Raw genomic sequence first — 16,548 nt, 5'->3', positions numbered from 1 at the left:
CGGTATGATAGATATATTTAATTATATCAAGGCTTTAAAGATTACCTGGATTCGAAAATTGGAAACGAAAGATTCAAAATGGAAACCTATTTTATTTGCTTGTTTTCCTCAATTTCGTAATATTTCTATATTTGGTAACGACTTCCCCTCAAAATGTTTCAAAAATGTAAATAACCTGTTTTGGAAGGACTGTATTCAGGCTTTTTACGACTTCTCGACAACAACAAAAGTAACATCCTTTGAAGATTTCTTATCTGAACCAATTTTTTATAATTCCCAAATAAAAATTGATAGGAAAACCTTTTTGAAAAAGAAATGGCTTGAGAAAGGCATTTCTCAGATTTGCGATCTTGATAATGAGCGAGGAGATTTTTTTACTTTAAATGAATTTAATGATATATACGAGTTACAATGTATATGTTTCTTTTCTAGAATACCATGGCGTTGTTAATTCCGTTAAGTCATATTTTAGGAAAACAAATATTAAAAAAGTTGAAACAAATATCTCCTTGGACGATTCTCCGGTTAACGGACACTTTGCTCTATTAGAAAAGGCTCAAAATTATATTATTATACATAAACGTTGTCGAAAGTTCCAAATATTGCCATACTAAAATGGCAACTTCATTTCACTTCCAACCTAAACTGGTCTGTTATCTATTTAAAGCCATTTATAACCACTCAAGAAATAAAATTAAGATGGTTCCAATATCGAATTTTACACAGGATACTGACTACCAACACGTTTGCTTATAAACTAAAACTTATTGACAGTGAAATGTGTACTTTTTGTCATGAAATGCGAGAATCTATAGAACATCTATTTTGGGAATGTAAAGTTGTTTAGCTTTTTCGGAACAATTTTTTGAATTGGTTATTAAAATCTTGTAATCATATATTTTACCTAAATTTATCATTTGAACTTGTTATGTTTGGATGTAAAAGTAATACTAAAACAGATAATATTTTTGATTTATTATTATTGTTAGCTAACAGTGTTCTAGCTAGCAATAAATAGAGGGGCGCTGCGCCCTGCTTGCCGCACCGCCCCTGATTATCGCCACCCTGCCCTAATTCATTGTCAAATAAAAATACAAAATCTTGTTTCCTGTCAAAGCGTGTACAGTGTTGTTACGAGTCTGAATTCCCAACTAAAAAACGTTTGACAATACATTGTTTGGCCAGTTGTGAAAGCCGATAGCAGTAACTTGGTATGCTTTTTGTTCTTCTATTGTTAGTCGATATAACTGCAGACGAGCGGACAGGCAGTCTTACAAAGCTTGAATGCGAAAGTAATTCTCACACCGTCACGCACATAACCACACACCACCTAGTAAACACCTAGCTGAAAGTAGGCCATCATGATAAACTTCGACAGAACATCAAATGCGAAATTTTAAAAATAATTTTTGCCGTTGCAAATACCCAGACCAAGATACATATAGTTTTAACTGGTGTCAGTAGTCCTTATCAATGACACATTGATTGCATCTTTATAATATGGCACAGAGTTAACTAGCAACACTGGTTAGTTGGTCTATGTAGACATAACTGTGTTTTGTTAAAAGCATGCCTGCTATTTAATGAAATCTATCTAGAACTTGACATGCAATAACAGCCGTTTTTAAATGCAGTGAGCAACTTGTTACAAATATATCTTTATGTCAATGTTTTAAATTTGTTTGTTCTTTTATTTCTTTATTTCTTTTCATTTATTTCTAATCATTCTCTTTTCTTCTTTTTTTCCATTTCTTGATTTCTTTTAATTATTTCATTTATTTATTTTAAATTACATTAGAGCATGATATTAAATGGTATAAATACTATATATAATAGAAAAAAGAATAGGATTTTTTAGGTGATCCAACCTTTTATAAAACATTTTAATAGTTAAAGTTTGATTTTATTTAATGACACCACTAGAGCATTTTAATTTATTAATAATCGGCTATTGGATGTCAAACATTTGGTAATTTTGAAATTTAGTCTTAGAGAAAAACCCGCTATTTTTTTCCTTTAGTAGCAAGGGATCGTTTATATACACCATCCCACAGACAGGATAGCACATACCACGGCACATACCAGTCGTGTTGCACTGGCTGGAATGAGATTTTTTTTAATAGTGTCTATATTTAATATATTAGTACAATACCGTATTTGACCGGAAATTAGCCCAGGGGGCCAAGACAACTCATTGTAAGCTTAGCATGGGGTGGGCTTATTCCCAGACAAGGGGCCAGTTTTGTTGAAAAAAACAATAAAAAAACTAATAATTAAAATAAATAATAATTAAATGAACTAGGAAGAAAATGAAAAACGTCCAGTAGCACATCTATTAATTAGTGTTCCATTTGTTATTAATAAATAATAGTTTATTAATTAAAATTTTTTTTTACTAGTATCTAATTATCAGAAACGCACCTTCTATGTTACAATTACTTACCAGTGCTGTTTATTTACATTCAAAATTTAATTCTGAGAAGACTTAAAACAACAAACTCAATAGTGTATACACACGTTTCTGACAGGCAGCCAGCTTACACTACAAAGAATTGTCAATCTAGGCCATTGTTCTTAGCCAATCAGAATACGGTATTTGCCTAATTAGCATTAACTGCGGACACAGTGTGGTGGTAAAAATAGACATTGGTTTTAGTTCAGACTTGGGTTTGGGTACTTCAAAAGAAATACTGCAGGCATGAAATTGAAAACAATGTTACACACTGTTACTGTTAGACTACTAAATCTCACTGGTGGTAAAATATTGTGTTACATTTGTGTGTTTAATTATTTGCAGGAGGTATGACCTTTTAAATGAACTTTGAGCAAACTTGCAGTTTTGTGTTATTTATAAGGTGACGAAGTTCGGGGTGGGCTTATTTACGAATGAGGGCCTAATTTCTTAAATGCTATCAAAATGGAGGGGGGCTTATTCAAAGACATGGGCTAATTTCCGGTCAAATATGGTAATACTGCATACGGCGATGAATGTACTGTTTCATCAAACATCCAAATTTAAGAACAATAAATTTGGGTTTAGAAATTGATTGCCCCCCTCCCTCCAAAAACGTTTTGTAAATTAAAACCAGCATAGATATTTCTACATATACATGTATGATATTTATGAATGTAAAATATTCGATCATATCTAGCACTTTTTGCATTAAAAATGTCCTACAATTAAATTAGCACCCTGCCCCATCAAAATCCTAGCTAGAACACTGGCTAAGTATTTTATATATAAATGCAAAGTGCAAAATGTACAGTTAAACATTACTCATTTCCAAAACGAAGTTAAACAAAGATACCTGATTGAGAAACATATTCACTACAGTAAAAACTGCTTTAATAAATTCGTTACCAAGTGGGCAATGTACCATTCTCTATTTGATATATAATCTTAAAATTACTTTTGTTCATTCATTTGTTTTCATCAGCCCCAACAGGTCACGTAAAATTGATGTAAAGTAAAACACCTTCATATCTGTATGCCTATTGTATATCCTACTTCTTTTTACAGACCACTGAAATGTTGTTATAAATAATGATAAATATGTACATAATCAAAACACGTGTGTGTGTATGTGTGTGCATATTTGTTTTTCCTCTCTCTCTCTCTCTCTCTCTCTCTCTCTCTCTCTCTCTCTCTCTCTCTCTCTCTCTCTCTCTCTCTCTCTCTCTCTCTCTCTCTCTCTCTCTCTCTGTCTCTCTCTCTCTCTCTCTCTCTCTCTCTCTCTCTCTCTCTCTCTCTCTCTCTCTCTCTCTCTCTCTCTCTCTCTCTCTCTCTCTCTCTCTCTCTCTCTCTCTCTCTCTCATATATCATTATATACTTTCATTTCCTCTAGATACTTGTTAAAATCCAGGTCCTTGTGAATATATTATTTTAATTAAGTCTGCCTATAAAGTAGTAACTATATTGTGTGTGTATAAATTATATATAAAATTACTGTAACAACCCATGTCTTCTCCCTTTGCATGGGTTGATATTTGTCAACAAGGAAATGGTCAAGAAAAAATAAACAGTTATTAATAATAATAAAAAAAATAAAAAATAATAATCAGTGTGCTCTATTGGTATCGTTTAACAAAACAAACTCTTTGTTTTTATCAAATGTTTGGCATTCACTAGCCGTTGATTAGTACCGTAAATCAGTGTGCTCTTGTGGTGTTGCAGGCCTCTGAAAATCGCTCACATATATGTATAGTTTTCGTAACCCGTTTTTCATTTGCGTATTGACTTTATGACATCATTTACACGGTCATGATGGGTTACGTAAAAACGAAATGGGTTATCTCCATGATTTTGTTATTGCAAATAATGTCTAATCATCTTGTTCAACGTCCCTAACTGCGTTATGCTTGCAGCTCCATTCAGTTTTTTTTCTCATGAATGATTCATACAATCAACATCCGATTTGTTGTTGTCTGCTAGTCATTCATTTGTGAGGTTTTTCTTCACAGTTCAGGACCATTTTAATTACCAATAAAGTTCAGACAAGTAAGTATCTAAATACAAAACTTTACAAACCCCTAAAATCATTAATTTTACTAAGTCGTTTTTGCTTATTCCTTAAAATTACCGATATCAAGTCCACATGACTCGTAGAAATTGACTTAAAATGAAGTAAGATGAATTAACATTCGGTGCATGTCACATGACCTCACACGTGCCAGATCAACAAGGCCAAATTACTTAAATCGTTATTATTTTTAAGCCCCCTGTTGTTAGAATTTGTTTTCAATTATTATATTCGATCTGCAAAATGTATGCTACATTTTTGTGCCTCTACTGTAGTGAATAGTATTAATCCCTTTATAACAATTGTAAATAATTTTGAGCGTATAAATTGTGTTAATTAAGAATCACTTCATTAATATTTTTTATATTTTACAAACTATTTACTGGTATGAACGTAATGCCTATATCAGTATTAACATCAAGTGTTAGCAATGTGTGTTGGTAAAATGCGGACCGGAATAGAACGCTTGACAAACTGAATGTTTCCTTTAAAAAAAATATTAAACAACGTGTTCATCAATATATATATATTTTTCATCTAGTGGCCTTAAAAATGAAAAATCATGAACGGCACATGTGCAATACGATACTTTTTGCAGACGCATGCGCCTGAACGCAGTTAGAAATGTTGCACTTTCCTGTTTACTGGAGGGTATTTCACTTTTGTTTACTAGAATGGATTTGTTTTACGTCCATATTGTTGATTTTTCATGTTAACTGATTGCAGTTTATTTTGTTTCACATATCGTAGCTGAAAAATGTAAAATAGTATTTCCGTAAATATCGTATTCATGTTTTTGTCGTTAGATGAATGCAGTTTGGGACGTCGATGGTAATAATCTTACACAAGAGGCATGTGTTGGTAAACAAAAACACAATTTAGGCTCTGTGTGGAATAACCATCAGTCTACAGGCTGATAGGTACTGGTTTCGGATCCCAGTTGAGGTATATGGGATTTTTAATCCAGATACTGACTCCAAACCCTGAGTGAGTGCTGCGCAAGACTCAATGGGTAGGTGTAAACCACTTGCACCGACCAGTGATCCAAAACTGGTTCAACAAAGGCCCTGGTTTGTGCTATCCTGCCTGTGGGAAGCGCAAGTAAAAGATCCCTTGCTGCCTGTCGTAAAAAAGTAGCCTATGTGGCAACAGCAGGTTTCCTCTAAAAAACTGTCAGAATGACCATATGTTTGACGTCCAATAGGCGATGGTAAGATAAAAAAACCAATGTGCTCTAGTGGCGTTGTTAAATAAAACAAACTTTATTCTTTTTTTTTACTGTGTGGAATAAATATTTTTCTTCTTTTTCTAGTTTCATCTGAATGACAACCACACAACATTGATCGTTCACTGGGCGGGTAAAGGAAGTGATGTCATCCTAGCGTTGTCGAAGAACGGTTTGAAAGGGTCAGATAGCAATGTCTTCATCTCCAGGAACTACGGAAAGGCGTTCACGAAAATTAACGACAAGTTCCAACTGAGGAATGGGGCCAACGCCGTGATAGACAGATACTACAACATGAAACAGTACAACAGTCACGTACGTATGAGGAAATAATTAACACTCATCATGTCCTAGCCAGTACAACAGTCAGGTACATATGAGGAAATAATTAACACTCATCATGTCCTAGCCAGTACAACAGTCACGTACGTATGAGGAAATAATTAACACTCATCATGTCCTAGCCAGTACAACAGTCAGGTACATATGAGGAAATAATTAACACTCATCATGTCCTAGACAGTACAACAGTCACGTACATATGAGGAAATAATTAACACTCATCATGTCCTAGACGGTACAACAGTCACGTACGTATGAGGAAGTAATTAACACTCATCATGTCCTAGCCAGTACAACAGTCACGTACGTATGAGGAAATAATTAACACTCATCATGTCCTAGCCAGTACAACAGTCACGTACGTATGAGGAAATAATTAACACTCATCATGTCCTAGCCAGTACAACAGTCACGTACGTATGAGGAAATAATTAACACTCATCATGTCCTAGCCAGTACAACAGTCAGGTACATATGAGGAAATAATTAACACTCATCATGTCCTAGACAGTACAACAGTCACGTACGTATGAGGAAATAATTAACACTCATCATGTCCTAGACAGTACAACAGTCACGTACGTATGAGGAAGTAATTAACACTCATCATGTCCTAGCCAGTACAACAGTCACATACGTATGAGGAAATAATTAACACTCATCATGTCCTAGCATGAAACAGTACAACAGTCACGTACGTATGAGGAAATAATTAACACTCATCATGTCCTAGCCAGTACAAGAGTCACGTACGTATGAGGAAATAATTAACACTCATCATGTCCTAGCCAGCATTTCTGCCAGAAAGACATTTTTGGTTATGGCACTATGAAATTGAAAGAAAGAAAGAAATGTTTTTTTTAACGACACACTCAACACATTTTATTGACGGTTATATGGTGTCAGACATACGGTAAGGACCACACAGATTTTGAGAGGAAACCCGCTGTCGCCACTACATGGGCTACTCTTTCCAATTAGCAGCAAGGGATCTTTTATTAGGTATGACAAAGTTTGACGTCACTTTGTGCTGCATATCTGCCACCAGCTTAAATGACTCAGTTTTCAACACAGATATTACAGCTTCCTAATGAAATACAGTGATATTAAATAGAAGTACATACATAGCGTTTTATCGTCTTTCCAACAGATATAAATATTTAATTTGTAATTTGGTTAAAACTACACCAATAATGATTTTCAAGAGAGCTCTGTCAATGACGTCGCGTAAAAAGTATAACGTCGCCGACCATTTTTACAGCTGCTAGGGTCACATGATAATGTTTTCTTAACGTGGCGTCTGGCGTCAATGGCTTCTTTTGGAAGTGTTTTGAGGCGTTCAAGACGTGGCTCATTGTAGAGAAAGGTGGATTTTGTCACTAATAACAAAATGTGATATTTTAAATGTAGTTTAAAAAACACTGAACTGCAAATGGATTTTGAATATATTTCTATACTTCGAATAGCACATAGAATTCACATATATTCAGTTGTTAAATTGAACCTATTTCTATGTTTTCTTTGAAGTTTCAAGTCATTTCACCCTAGCACGTTCGCAAGACGTCCAAACTGGGGTTGTCTCAGCAGTCATGGTGGCAGCCATTTTATCAATCCCACAATGCATCGCTTCAGGGTGGCTGAATCTAACCCTAATACATTATGGCTAGCGAGCCGTCACCCACAATTAAGTTGTTTTGGTTGTTTCTTGCATGGGAATTTTCTTTTTCTTCTTTTTAAGCTCCAATCTCGCCTCACATTAATTGGCATAACTTCATTTAAACATAGAAACACACAGGTCTACAGTTTTTATAAAGAATTGTGTGTGACAGTAACACAATTTTAATAGTTAAATAGTAAAATTAGATATTTTAGGTAATATTTCGATCAGCACACAGTACCCGTCCCCATATCTACATGTAGCTATATTGTTATTTTTCAATGTATTTTCCCTACTAAAAACTTTGCTAGCCAGTCTAGACCTCCTCTACACAATTTCCTGTACAGGCGCCTGTTTTACAAACTATTTAGTTTTAACGCTTCAAATTAATTTTATATGTACATTAAATTGTGTTATAAACATGCTAAATTGCAAATTTTGCTGTAATAACAGCAAAAATAATTTATCCTAAAAACATCTACCTATACTATAGACTATAGTAACATTAGTATTTGTATATACATGTTTATGTTTGTGTTGCATGTCGATTTTAAAGATAGGTAGGGCCTAGATGCTCAACATGTTAGAATGAACACATTGTTGTACACATGATTATAAGCATAATTGGCAGGCAAATCAAAACATAAATAAAACAAAAACAAATAAACAACCCAATCCACCCCCCAAAACACCCAGTAACAACACCAACCCCAAAATAAAATACAAAATACCCCGTCCCTTTGACACACACACACACGACAAAACCCCCCAAAAAACAACAAACAAACAAACAACATGCATTGTAACCCAGACGAACACGCACATTTTCTATCTATACATGTATATTATTATTATTATTATTATTAATTAATTAATCATTTAATAAATCAGCCTTTTATGTTTTGCAAATGTATTTTTATTGTTACTCAGCTTAAATCAAGACATCCCCCACCAAACCACCACCCTAATTTAGTAAAAAAAGACAGTCACCCCCCCCCCCCCCACAACAACAACAACATTAATTTTTCTTCAAAATATTTTCATTATCGTTAATGACATTTGTATTATTATCATAAAAACCGGCCTCGGTGGCGTAGTGGTAGGCCATCGGTCTACAGGCTGGTAGGTACTGGGTTCAGATCCCAGTCGAGGCATGGGATTTTTAATCCAGATACCGACTCAAAACCCTGAGTGAGTGCTTCGCAAGGCTCAATGGGTAGGTGTAAACCACTTGCACCGACCAGCGATCCATAACTGGTTCAATAAAGGCCATGGTTTGTGCTATCCTGCCTGTGGGAAGCGCAAATAAAAAATCCCTTGCTGCTAATCGGAAGAGTAGCCCATGTAGTGGCGACAGCGGGTTTCCTCTCAAAATCTGTGTGGTCCTTAACCATATGTCTGACGCCATATAACTGTAAATAAAATGTGTTGAGTTTGTCGTTAAATAAAACATTTCTTTTTTTTCTTTTCATAAAAAAAAAAAATTCAGCCTTTTATATTTTTTTCCAAATATATTTTTTGTTACTCAGCTTAAATCAAGAACTCCCCCACCAGCCCCCCCCCCCAAAAAAAACCCCAACAACAATCCCACCACCTCCACCCCAAAAAGACCCGTCACCACCTCCCCCCACCACCAACTTTTTTTCTTCAAAATATTTTCCCTATCATTAAACAGACTGTTTACCCTATCGTATTACAATGGACTAGTCCCTGTCACTAGCTTTCATCACATGTTCATTCAAACGCCCATGTGCACTGCTTTTATGTTTTTTTATGTAACATTGTTTCACTATTTATGCATAAGAGAAGGTGGAAATGAATGGGGTATTGTTGCATTGTCCTGATAGGCTAAATAAATATATTAAGTTGTGAAAACAACAATGTCCACTTTGTATTGTTGATTTTCCGATTTTATGTTTATAACGATGTTAGGGTTCATGATAATATTTTAACATTATAATGGTATATGTTACCATTTTCCAGTGGCTTCAAAAACACTATTACATATTCCAGAATAATATTTGGTGTGTTTCAGATCGATTTTAAAGTGAAATATACACATGGTGATTAGTAGTTGAGTTTAACCGGCAAGTTTAGAAAAGCGAGTCAAATTTGGCAGACATATTTCACAGCACGCCAAACTTCAAAGGGCTATAACTTTCTAACCACTAAATATTTTTCCCATCTGGTTTTCTTTAATTTACATTTTTTGGTACATATTTTTGCTTGAAATAAAAAGTTTGACCACATATTTTTTTTGAACCAGTTATGGATCACTGGTCGGTGCAAGTGGTTTACACCTACCCATTGAGCTTTGCGGAGCACTCACTCAGGGTTTGGAGTCGGTATCTGGATTAAAATTCCCATGCCTCGACTGGGATCCGAACCCAGTACCTACCAGCCTGTAGACCGATGGCCTACCACGATGCCACCAAGGCCGGTCTATGAAATTGAATGCAAACATAGCCAACAGGGCTATCTCTGAGTGAGAAAAACAGTTTGCCATATTGTCTATTAGTATTAAACTAGAAATTGTCAGTTATTTTCTAAAAAATGTCAATTATTACATGAAATTATTTCGCCAAAGTAAAATAAAATTCGCCAACTGTTTTCAAAATTTACAATTGGCGAATTTGGCAAATGCCAGAGCTAGCCCTGGTATGGAGAAAGAAAATGGGTTAAGTTATGTTTACGGTTAGGGTTAAGAAAATCATACAGTAATGATAAGAGTAATTAATTAATAATTTTGTCGAACGGTGAACTTTAAAAAACATTTTTGGGTACGGCGCCATACCCGTTTTACCCTTTGGCAGACCTGTCAACCTTTCTTTAGTCTAGAGAAAGGAGGAGGTGTGTGTTGAAAAAGCAGGAGATTTTTTTTAATTAACACAGTTTAACCCAAAATCGCAAGATTTAAACAAAAATTACAATAAGTTATATGAACACTACATAATGTCATATATACTTGTTAACCTTAGATCTTGGCATTTAAAAAAAATTAAAAAATAATAATAATAAAAATTTATTAATTAATTTTTTTTTTTAAATTAACATTATTAATTTTTTTTTTAAAGTTTAAATATTATTATGATTTAATACATATTAAAAAAAAAAAAAACCTCTTTTATCCAAAAATGTTAAGAACACAAACAAGAAATAAAAAAATTAATTAGTACATTTACGGTATTGCACTTAAAGCCTTACAGGTTATGTTACATCATCATTTGTGGTTAGTGTATCTAAGTACATTTAGCAAAGACAAATTTATATAAATCTTATAAATTAATATTCAGTTTTTACAATAATGAGAAATAGTGGTGTGGTACTTATTTAAAATCATTATAATGATGCAATAAACATTGTATTTCCAAACACAACATTCATTAATTGTACAAAAAATAATCTCTTGAAGTGTATGCTTGTTAACAACATTTTACTGCACAAACATACAAAATAAACTGACACAAGTATGTTTATATAGCTAATTGGTCTTTTCATTGTCTTGCTGTAACATGTGTTTTTGACATGCATTGCGTGTATCGCTGTCAACTCTGGGCCAGTCTGGCACTTCAGATTCATCATAGTTGCATTATGTAATCTAGTGGGAACACGTTTTACAGGTCGGAGGCTATTATGACTAAATTGGATAGTTTTATATATGGCAACACTGAATGTCAATACACAGCCTGTTGAATAGGAAAAACTAAATTTTGCCTCTTTTTGTGAAAATAGCCCATGTATGGATAATAATACACATGATGCCCTCAATCAATTAAAGAAAGAAAGAAATGTTTTATTTAACGACACACTCAACGCATTTTATTTATGGTTATATGGCATCAGACATATGGTTAAGGACCACACAGATTTTGAGAGGAAACCAGCTGTTGCTACTATATGGGCTACTCTTTCCGATTAGCAGCAAGGGATCTTTTATTTGCACTATCCCACAGGCAGGATAGCACAAACCATGGCCTTTGTTGAACCAGTTATGGATCACTGGTCGGTGCAAGTGGTTTACACCTACCCATTGAGCCTTGCTCAGGGTTTGGAGTCGGTGTCTGGATTAAAAAAAAAAAAATCCCATGCCTCGACTGGGATCTGAACCCAGTACCTACCAGCTTGTAGACCGATGGCCTAACCACGACACCACTGAAGCCGGTCAATCAATTGAAACAGAAATAGCCCTACAGCCAGTAAAAAAAATACATTCTCATGTTGGACTATAAAATTTTATTTGAACTTATTTTCGTGCTTATATCCAATTAAAGTTCAAGCACGCTGTCCTGGTCACCCACTTCAGCTATCTGGGCTGTCTGTCCAGGACAGTGGGCTAGTGGTTACTTGTTAGTGTTGAGAGAAAAGAGGGTGTAATGGTGTAGAACTTGCTTTGGATGGGAGTCGGTACCGGGCTGTGAACCCAGTACCTACATGTACCAGCCTTATGTCCGACGGGTTAATGACACCACTGAAGCAGGTCCGACTATAAACTTATAGGATATTAAATGAGCTTCCATTTCATATCATGTTTATGTCCACAGTGAAATAATTTTCAATTGTTGCAAGCTTTAACAACTTATAGGATATTAAACGAGCTTCCATTTCATATCATGTTTATGTCCACAGTGAAATAATTTTCAATTGTTGCAAGCTTTAACAACTTATAGGATATTAAATGAGCTTCCATTTCATATCATGTTTATGTCCACAGTGAAATAATTTTCAGTTGTTGCAAGCTTTAACAACTTATAGGATATTAAACGAGCTTCCATTTCATATCATGTTTATGTCCAGAGTGAAATAATTTTCAGTTGTTGCAAGCTTTAACAACTTATAGGATATTAAACGAGCTTCCATTTCATATCATGTTTATGTCCAGAGTGAAATAATTTTCAATTGTTGCAAGCTTTAACAATTTATAGGATATTAAACAAGCTTCCATTTCATATCATGTTTATCACACAAAGTTTATGTCCAGAGTGAAATAATTTTCAATTGTTGCAAGCTTTAACTAGCGACATTGAACATTATTTCAAGAGGGACATAAACGCAGGGCTTGCCAGGTCACCAAATGCAACCAATGTCCCATTTGGGCGACTTAAATATTAAAAAATAATGGTGTTAGTCGCCCAAATAATATTATTTGGCCAATCTTCTTTAGAGCTAGAACATATGAGCCACTATTAATATTTGTATTGCATCTATTTATTCCACATTAAAATCTTGATCATGGTTTGTGATTCACTTAATGTACCTTAATTTGCCAACATCCATTATTATTTTTTGGGCCACCATATTTTTTGGCGAGTTTCGAGCCCTGTAAACGTGAGATGGAATGGTAGCGAGTTTAATATCCTACATGTATTTATTACCCATAATCGATCTTAATTTATATACCTCAGCTCGTTTGGTTGACATTCTTGTATGGTTGTAGTGTGCCAATCGATGATGTCACCAAGTGTTACGTCCCACTTGGCATTCTAGTGGGACGTATATCACTTTGATACATGTACTAACATATTTTTAACCATATGGGTAATAATAACATTTAGTACATCTTTGCAAGACAAAGTAGCATTCTGTGGTAAAGCATTCGCTTGATGTGCTGTTGGTCTAGGATCTATCCCCATCATCGGTAGGCCCATTGGGCTATTTCTCATTGTAGCCAGTGCACCACAACCGGTATATCAAAGGTATTTGCTATCCTGTCTGTGGGATGGTGCGTACATACTATTACTTATCTATTATTGACCGTCATTAAGGGCAATATCATGTTTTATGGATCAAAGAAATTGATATTGACCAACGCCAACGGCCGAGATCAATATCAATTTCTTCCATCCATAAACATGGTATTGTCTGAAATGTGGTCAATAATTGTTTTGTTACATAATGTTATCCATAAAAAGACTCATACATTCCTGCTATGTTTATCAGAATCGAAAGACACCAATGCTTACAATTATCCGCAGTGCGTTAAAACTGATGGGATTTAGTGACGTCATGTACATTTGTAATCCTATTACGTATGACACGCAGAGGAATGCGGAAATAAACAGTTGAAACATTACTAAGACAAAAATCAAATTTGAGATATTATAACCAGCAAGATCCTGTCTATGGGATGGTGCATAGAAAAGATCCCTTGCTGCTAAACGAAAAGAGTAGCCCATGAAGTGGCGACAGCGGATTTCCTCCCTCAATATCTGTGTGGTCCTTAACCATATGTCCGACGCCATATATCCGTAAATAAAATGTGTTGAGTGCGTCGTTAAATAAAACATTTCCTTCCTCTAAGACTATATGTCAGAATTACCAAATGTCTGACATCTAATCAATGATGGTTAAGGAATCAACATGCTCTAGTGGTGTCCTATTTTTTTTTTCAGTACGTGTTCACGGACATCATCAACCAGTGCGTCTTCACGACGCGGGACTTCGCCATGTCGGTGACAGCCTACTGTAACCTGCCGTTCAAACCGAGAACCATTTCCATACACGAGATGAACCCTAGCATCATACTTGCCATGGATGAGGAGAGCGTCAACAAACAGGTATCAGGGTTTTATCACCTATGTTTCTAGACTCCGATACTCGGCACCATTCCACACCATTCCCCGCCAATTCCCACCAATTCCCCACCATTCCCCATCAATTCCCCACCAATTCCCCACCAATACCCCACCATTTCACCACCAATTCACCACCATTCCCCAAAGGCTATATGTCGTTTTTTGTTCCCAATTTTGGAGTAAATCATTCCCAATCTAAATAATTCCCATTTTTAGAAATTATTATTTGACAAACACCCGTTCCCTCCCCTATAATGTTTCATAATGCAAAATAGATATATTAATTTGAATAAATACAAGTACATAATAAAATTATGTTAATATTTTATATTCTAACATACCGGGTAGATAAATGAGATGTTTTTGAAATAAAACTTACCCAATTTTTCTACAAACGACGCTAAAATTCCCCACGGTCAGGTGTGGGAATTCTCCTCAGATCAGCTATTTTCCTCTCATGGAACATTGCATTTCCTCGTATTTTAATCGTCCTTTCCTCCAAAATGTGTCAGATGGCACAGATTTTAACCTAGGATTTCAAGAATTTCTGGGAGCCCTCTAGATTTCTTCTTTTTTACAGTTCACCAATTCCCACCCCTGCACAGCCAAAGCCATTGTTGTCAAGTCAAAGTTGAGAAATAAAACCATGGGTATATGCAACTAGGGTCTAAAACAGCCAGTCGCCAGGTTGCCAAATACGACCAAATTCCTGTTGGGGCGACTTTAAATATTAAAAAATAATGGTATTAGTCGCCCCTAAAATATTACTTGGGCAGTCTTTTTTCTGTAACATATGAGTGACTATTAATAATGGTATTGCAGGGATCTGAAAATCAAAAATTTGCGTAAACCATTTATGGATTATGCAAATTTTAAACAAATTCAGGTAACCCATTTCCCTGTCATGATCATGTAAATGATGTCATAAATTCAATGCACGAACAAAAAAAAAAGGTTTACACAAACTATATTTAAACACAAACAGCAAAATACAATGTAAACTACTGTCTGTAAAAAAAAAAAGTAAAAATATTTTTTATTCCCACACATAATTTTACAGCTAAATGTTACATACGTGTGCTGGTCTCAGATTGTCAACTGTCACAATGAAGTTGGTCAATTTGATGGTTGCGTTGTAATTTCTCCAACTCCTAACTTAATACGGGCGCGCTCAGATTAACAACTAATGGGTTATACGATGAGAATCGAGTTGTAAGAGTGCGCAGTCTAGCATCTAGATGTCATGACGAAGTCGGCCAACTCGATAGTTGCGTTATAATTTCTCCAACTTATGACGGATGTGCTCAGATTAACAACTAATCGGTCATAGAAGACTTATATGACGAGAATCGAGTTGTAAGAGCACTCGGACTAACAACTTGACAGTCGTAGAAGTTGTGACAGCAGAAAGTTGGCCAACATTATTCTGGCAGTTGGTAATTTGATCCTAGCATAATGGGTTATACGACGAGAATCGAGTTGTAAGAATGCTGAGACTAGCAACGTGACAGTTGTAGAAGTCGTGACAGCAGAAAGTTGGCCAACTTTGTGCTGACAGTTGGTAGTCTGAATTCAAGCATTATATGATGAGAATCGAGTTGTAAGAGCACTCAGACTAACAACTTGACAGTCGTAGAAGTCATGACCGCAGAAAGTTGGCATACTTTGTGCTGGCAGTTGGTAGTTTGACCCTAGCATATTGGGTTATATGATGAGAATAGAGTTGTAAGAATGCTAAGACTAGCAACTTGACAGTCATAGAAGTTGTGACAGCAGAAAGTTGGCCAACTTTCTGCTGTCATGACTTCTACGACTATGGCAGTTGGTAGTCTGACCTAGCATTATACGATGAGAATCAAGTTGTAAAGAGTGCTCGGACTAATAACTGGACAGTCATAGAAATTGTGACAGCAGAAAGTTGGCCAACTTTGTGCTGGCAGTTGGTAGTCTGACCTAGCATTATATGATGAGAATCAAGTTGTAAGAGCTCTCAGACTAACAACTTGACAGTCGTAGAAGTCATGCCAGCAGAAAGTTGGCATACTTTGTGCTGGCAGTTGGTAGTTTGATCCTAGCATAATGGGTTATACGATGAGAATAGAGTTGTAAGAGTGTTGAGACTAACAACGTGACAGTCGTAGAAGTGACAGCAGAAAGTTGGCCAACTTTGTTTTGGCAGTTGGCAGTTTGATCCTAGCATAATGGGTTATACGATGAGAATAGAGTTGTGAC

The 16,548-nt window shown here is 35.5% G+C and overlaps 1 protein-coding gene across 1 annotated transcript in view; it reads left to right on the top strand.

The window, feature by feature from the left end:
- LOC121385812 (sortilin-related receptor-like) overlaps nucleotides 1-16,548 on the top strand; it is a 44,309-nt gene that overhangs the window by 6,785 nt on the left and 20,976 nt on the right. The window contains exons 2-3 of the mRNA XM_041516600.1: nucleotides 5,833-6,060; nucleotides 14,134-14,298. Coding sequence (XP_041372534.1) covers nucleotides 5,833-6,060; nucleotides 14,134-14,298 — 393 coding nt within the window. The remainder of the gene's footprint in view (nucleotides 1-5,832; nucleotides 6,061-14,133; nucleotides 14,299-16,548) is intronic.

This window comes from Gigantopelta aegis, chromosome 12, assembly GCF_016097555.1.
Source record: "Gigantopelta aegis isolate Gae_Host chromosome 12, Gae_host_genome, whole genome shotgun sequence".
In the NCBI taxonomy this organism is placed as follows: Eukaryota; Metazoa; Mollusca; class Gastropoda; order Neomphalida; family Peltospiridae; genus Gigantopelta; species Gigantopelta aegis.
This window is presented reverse-complemented; position numbering and strand designations above follow the sequence as displayed.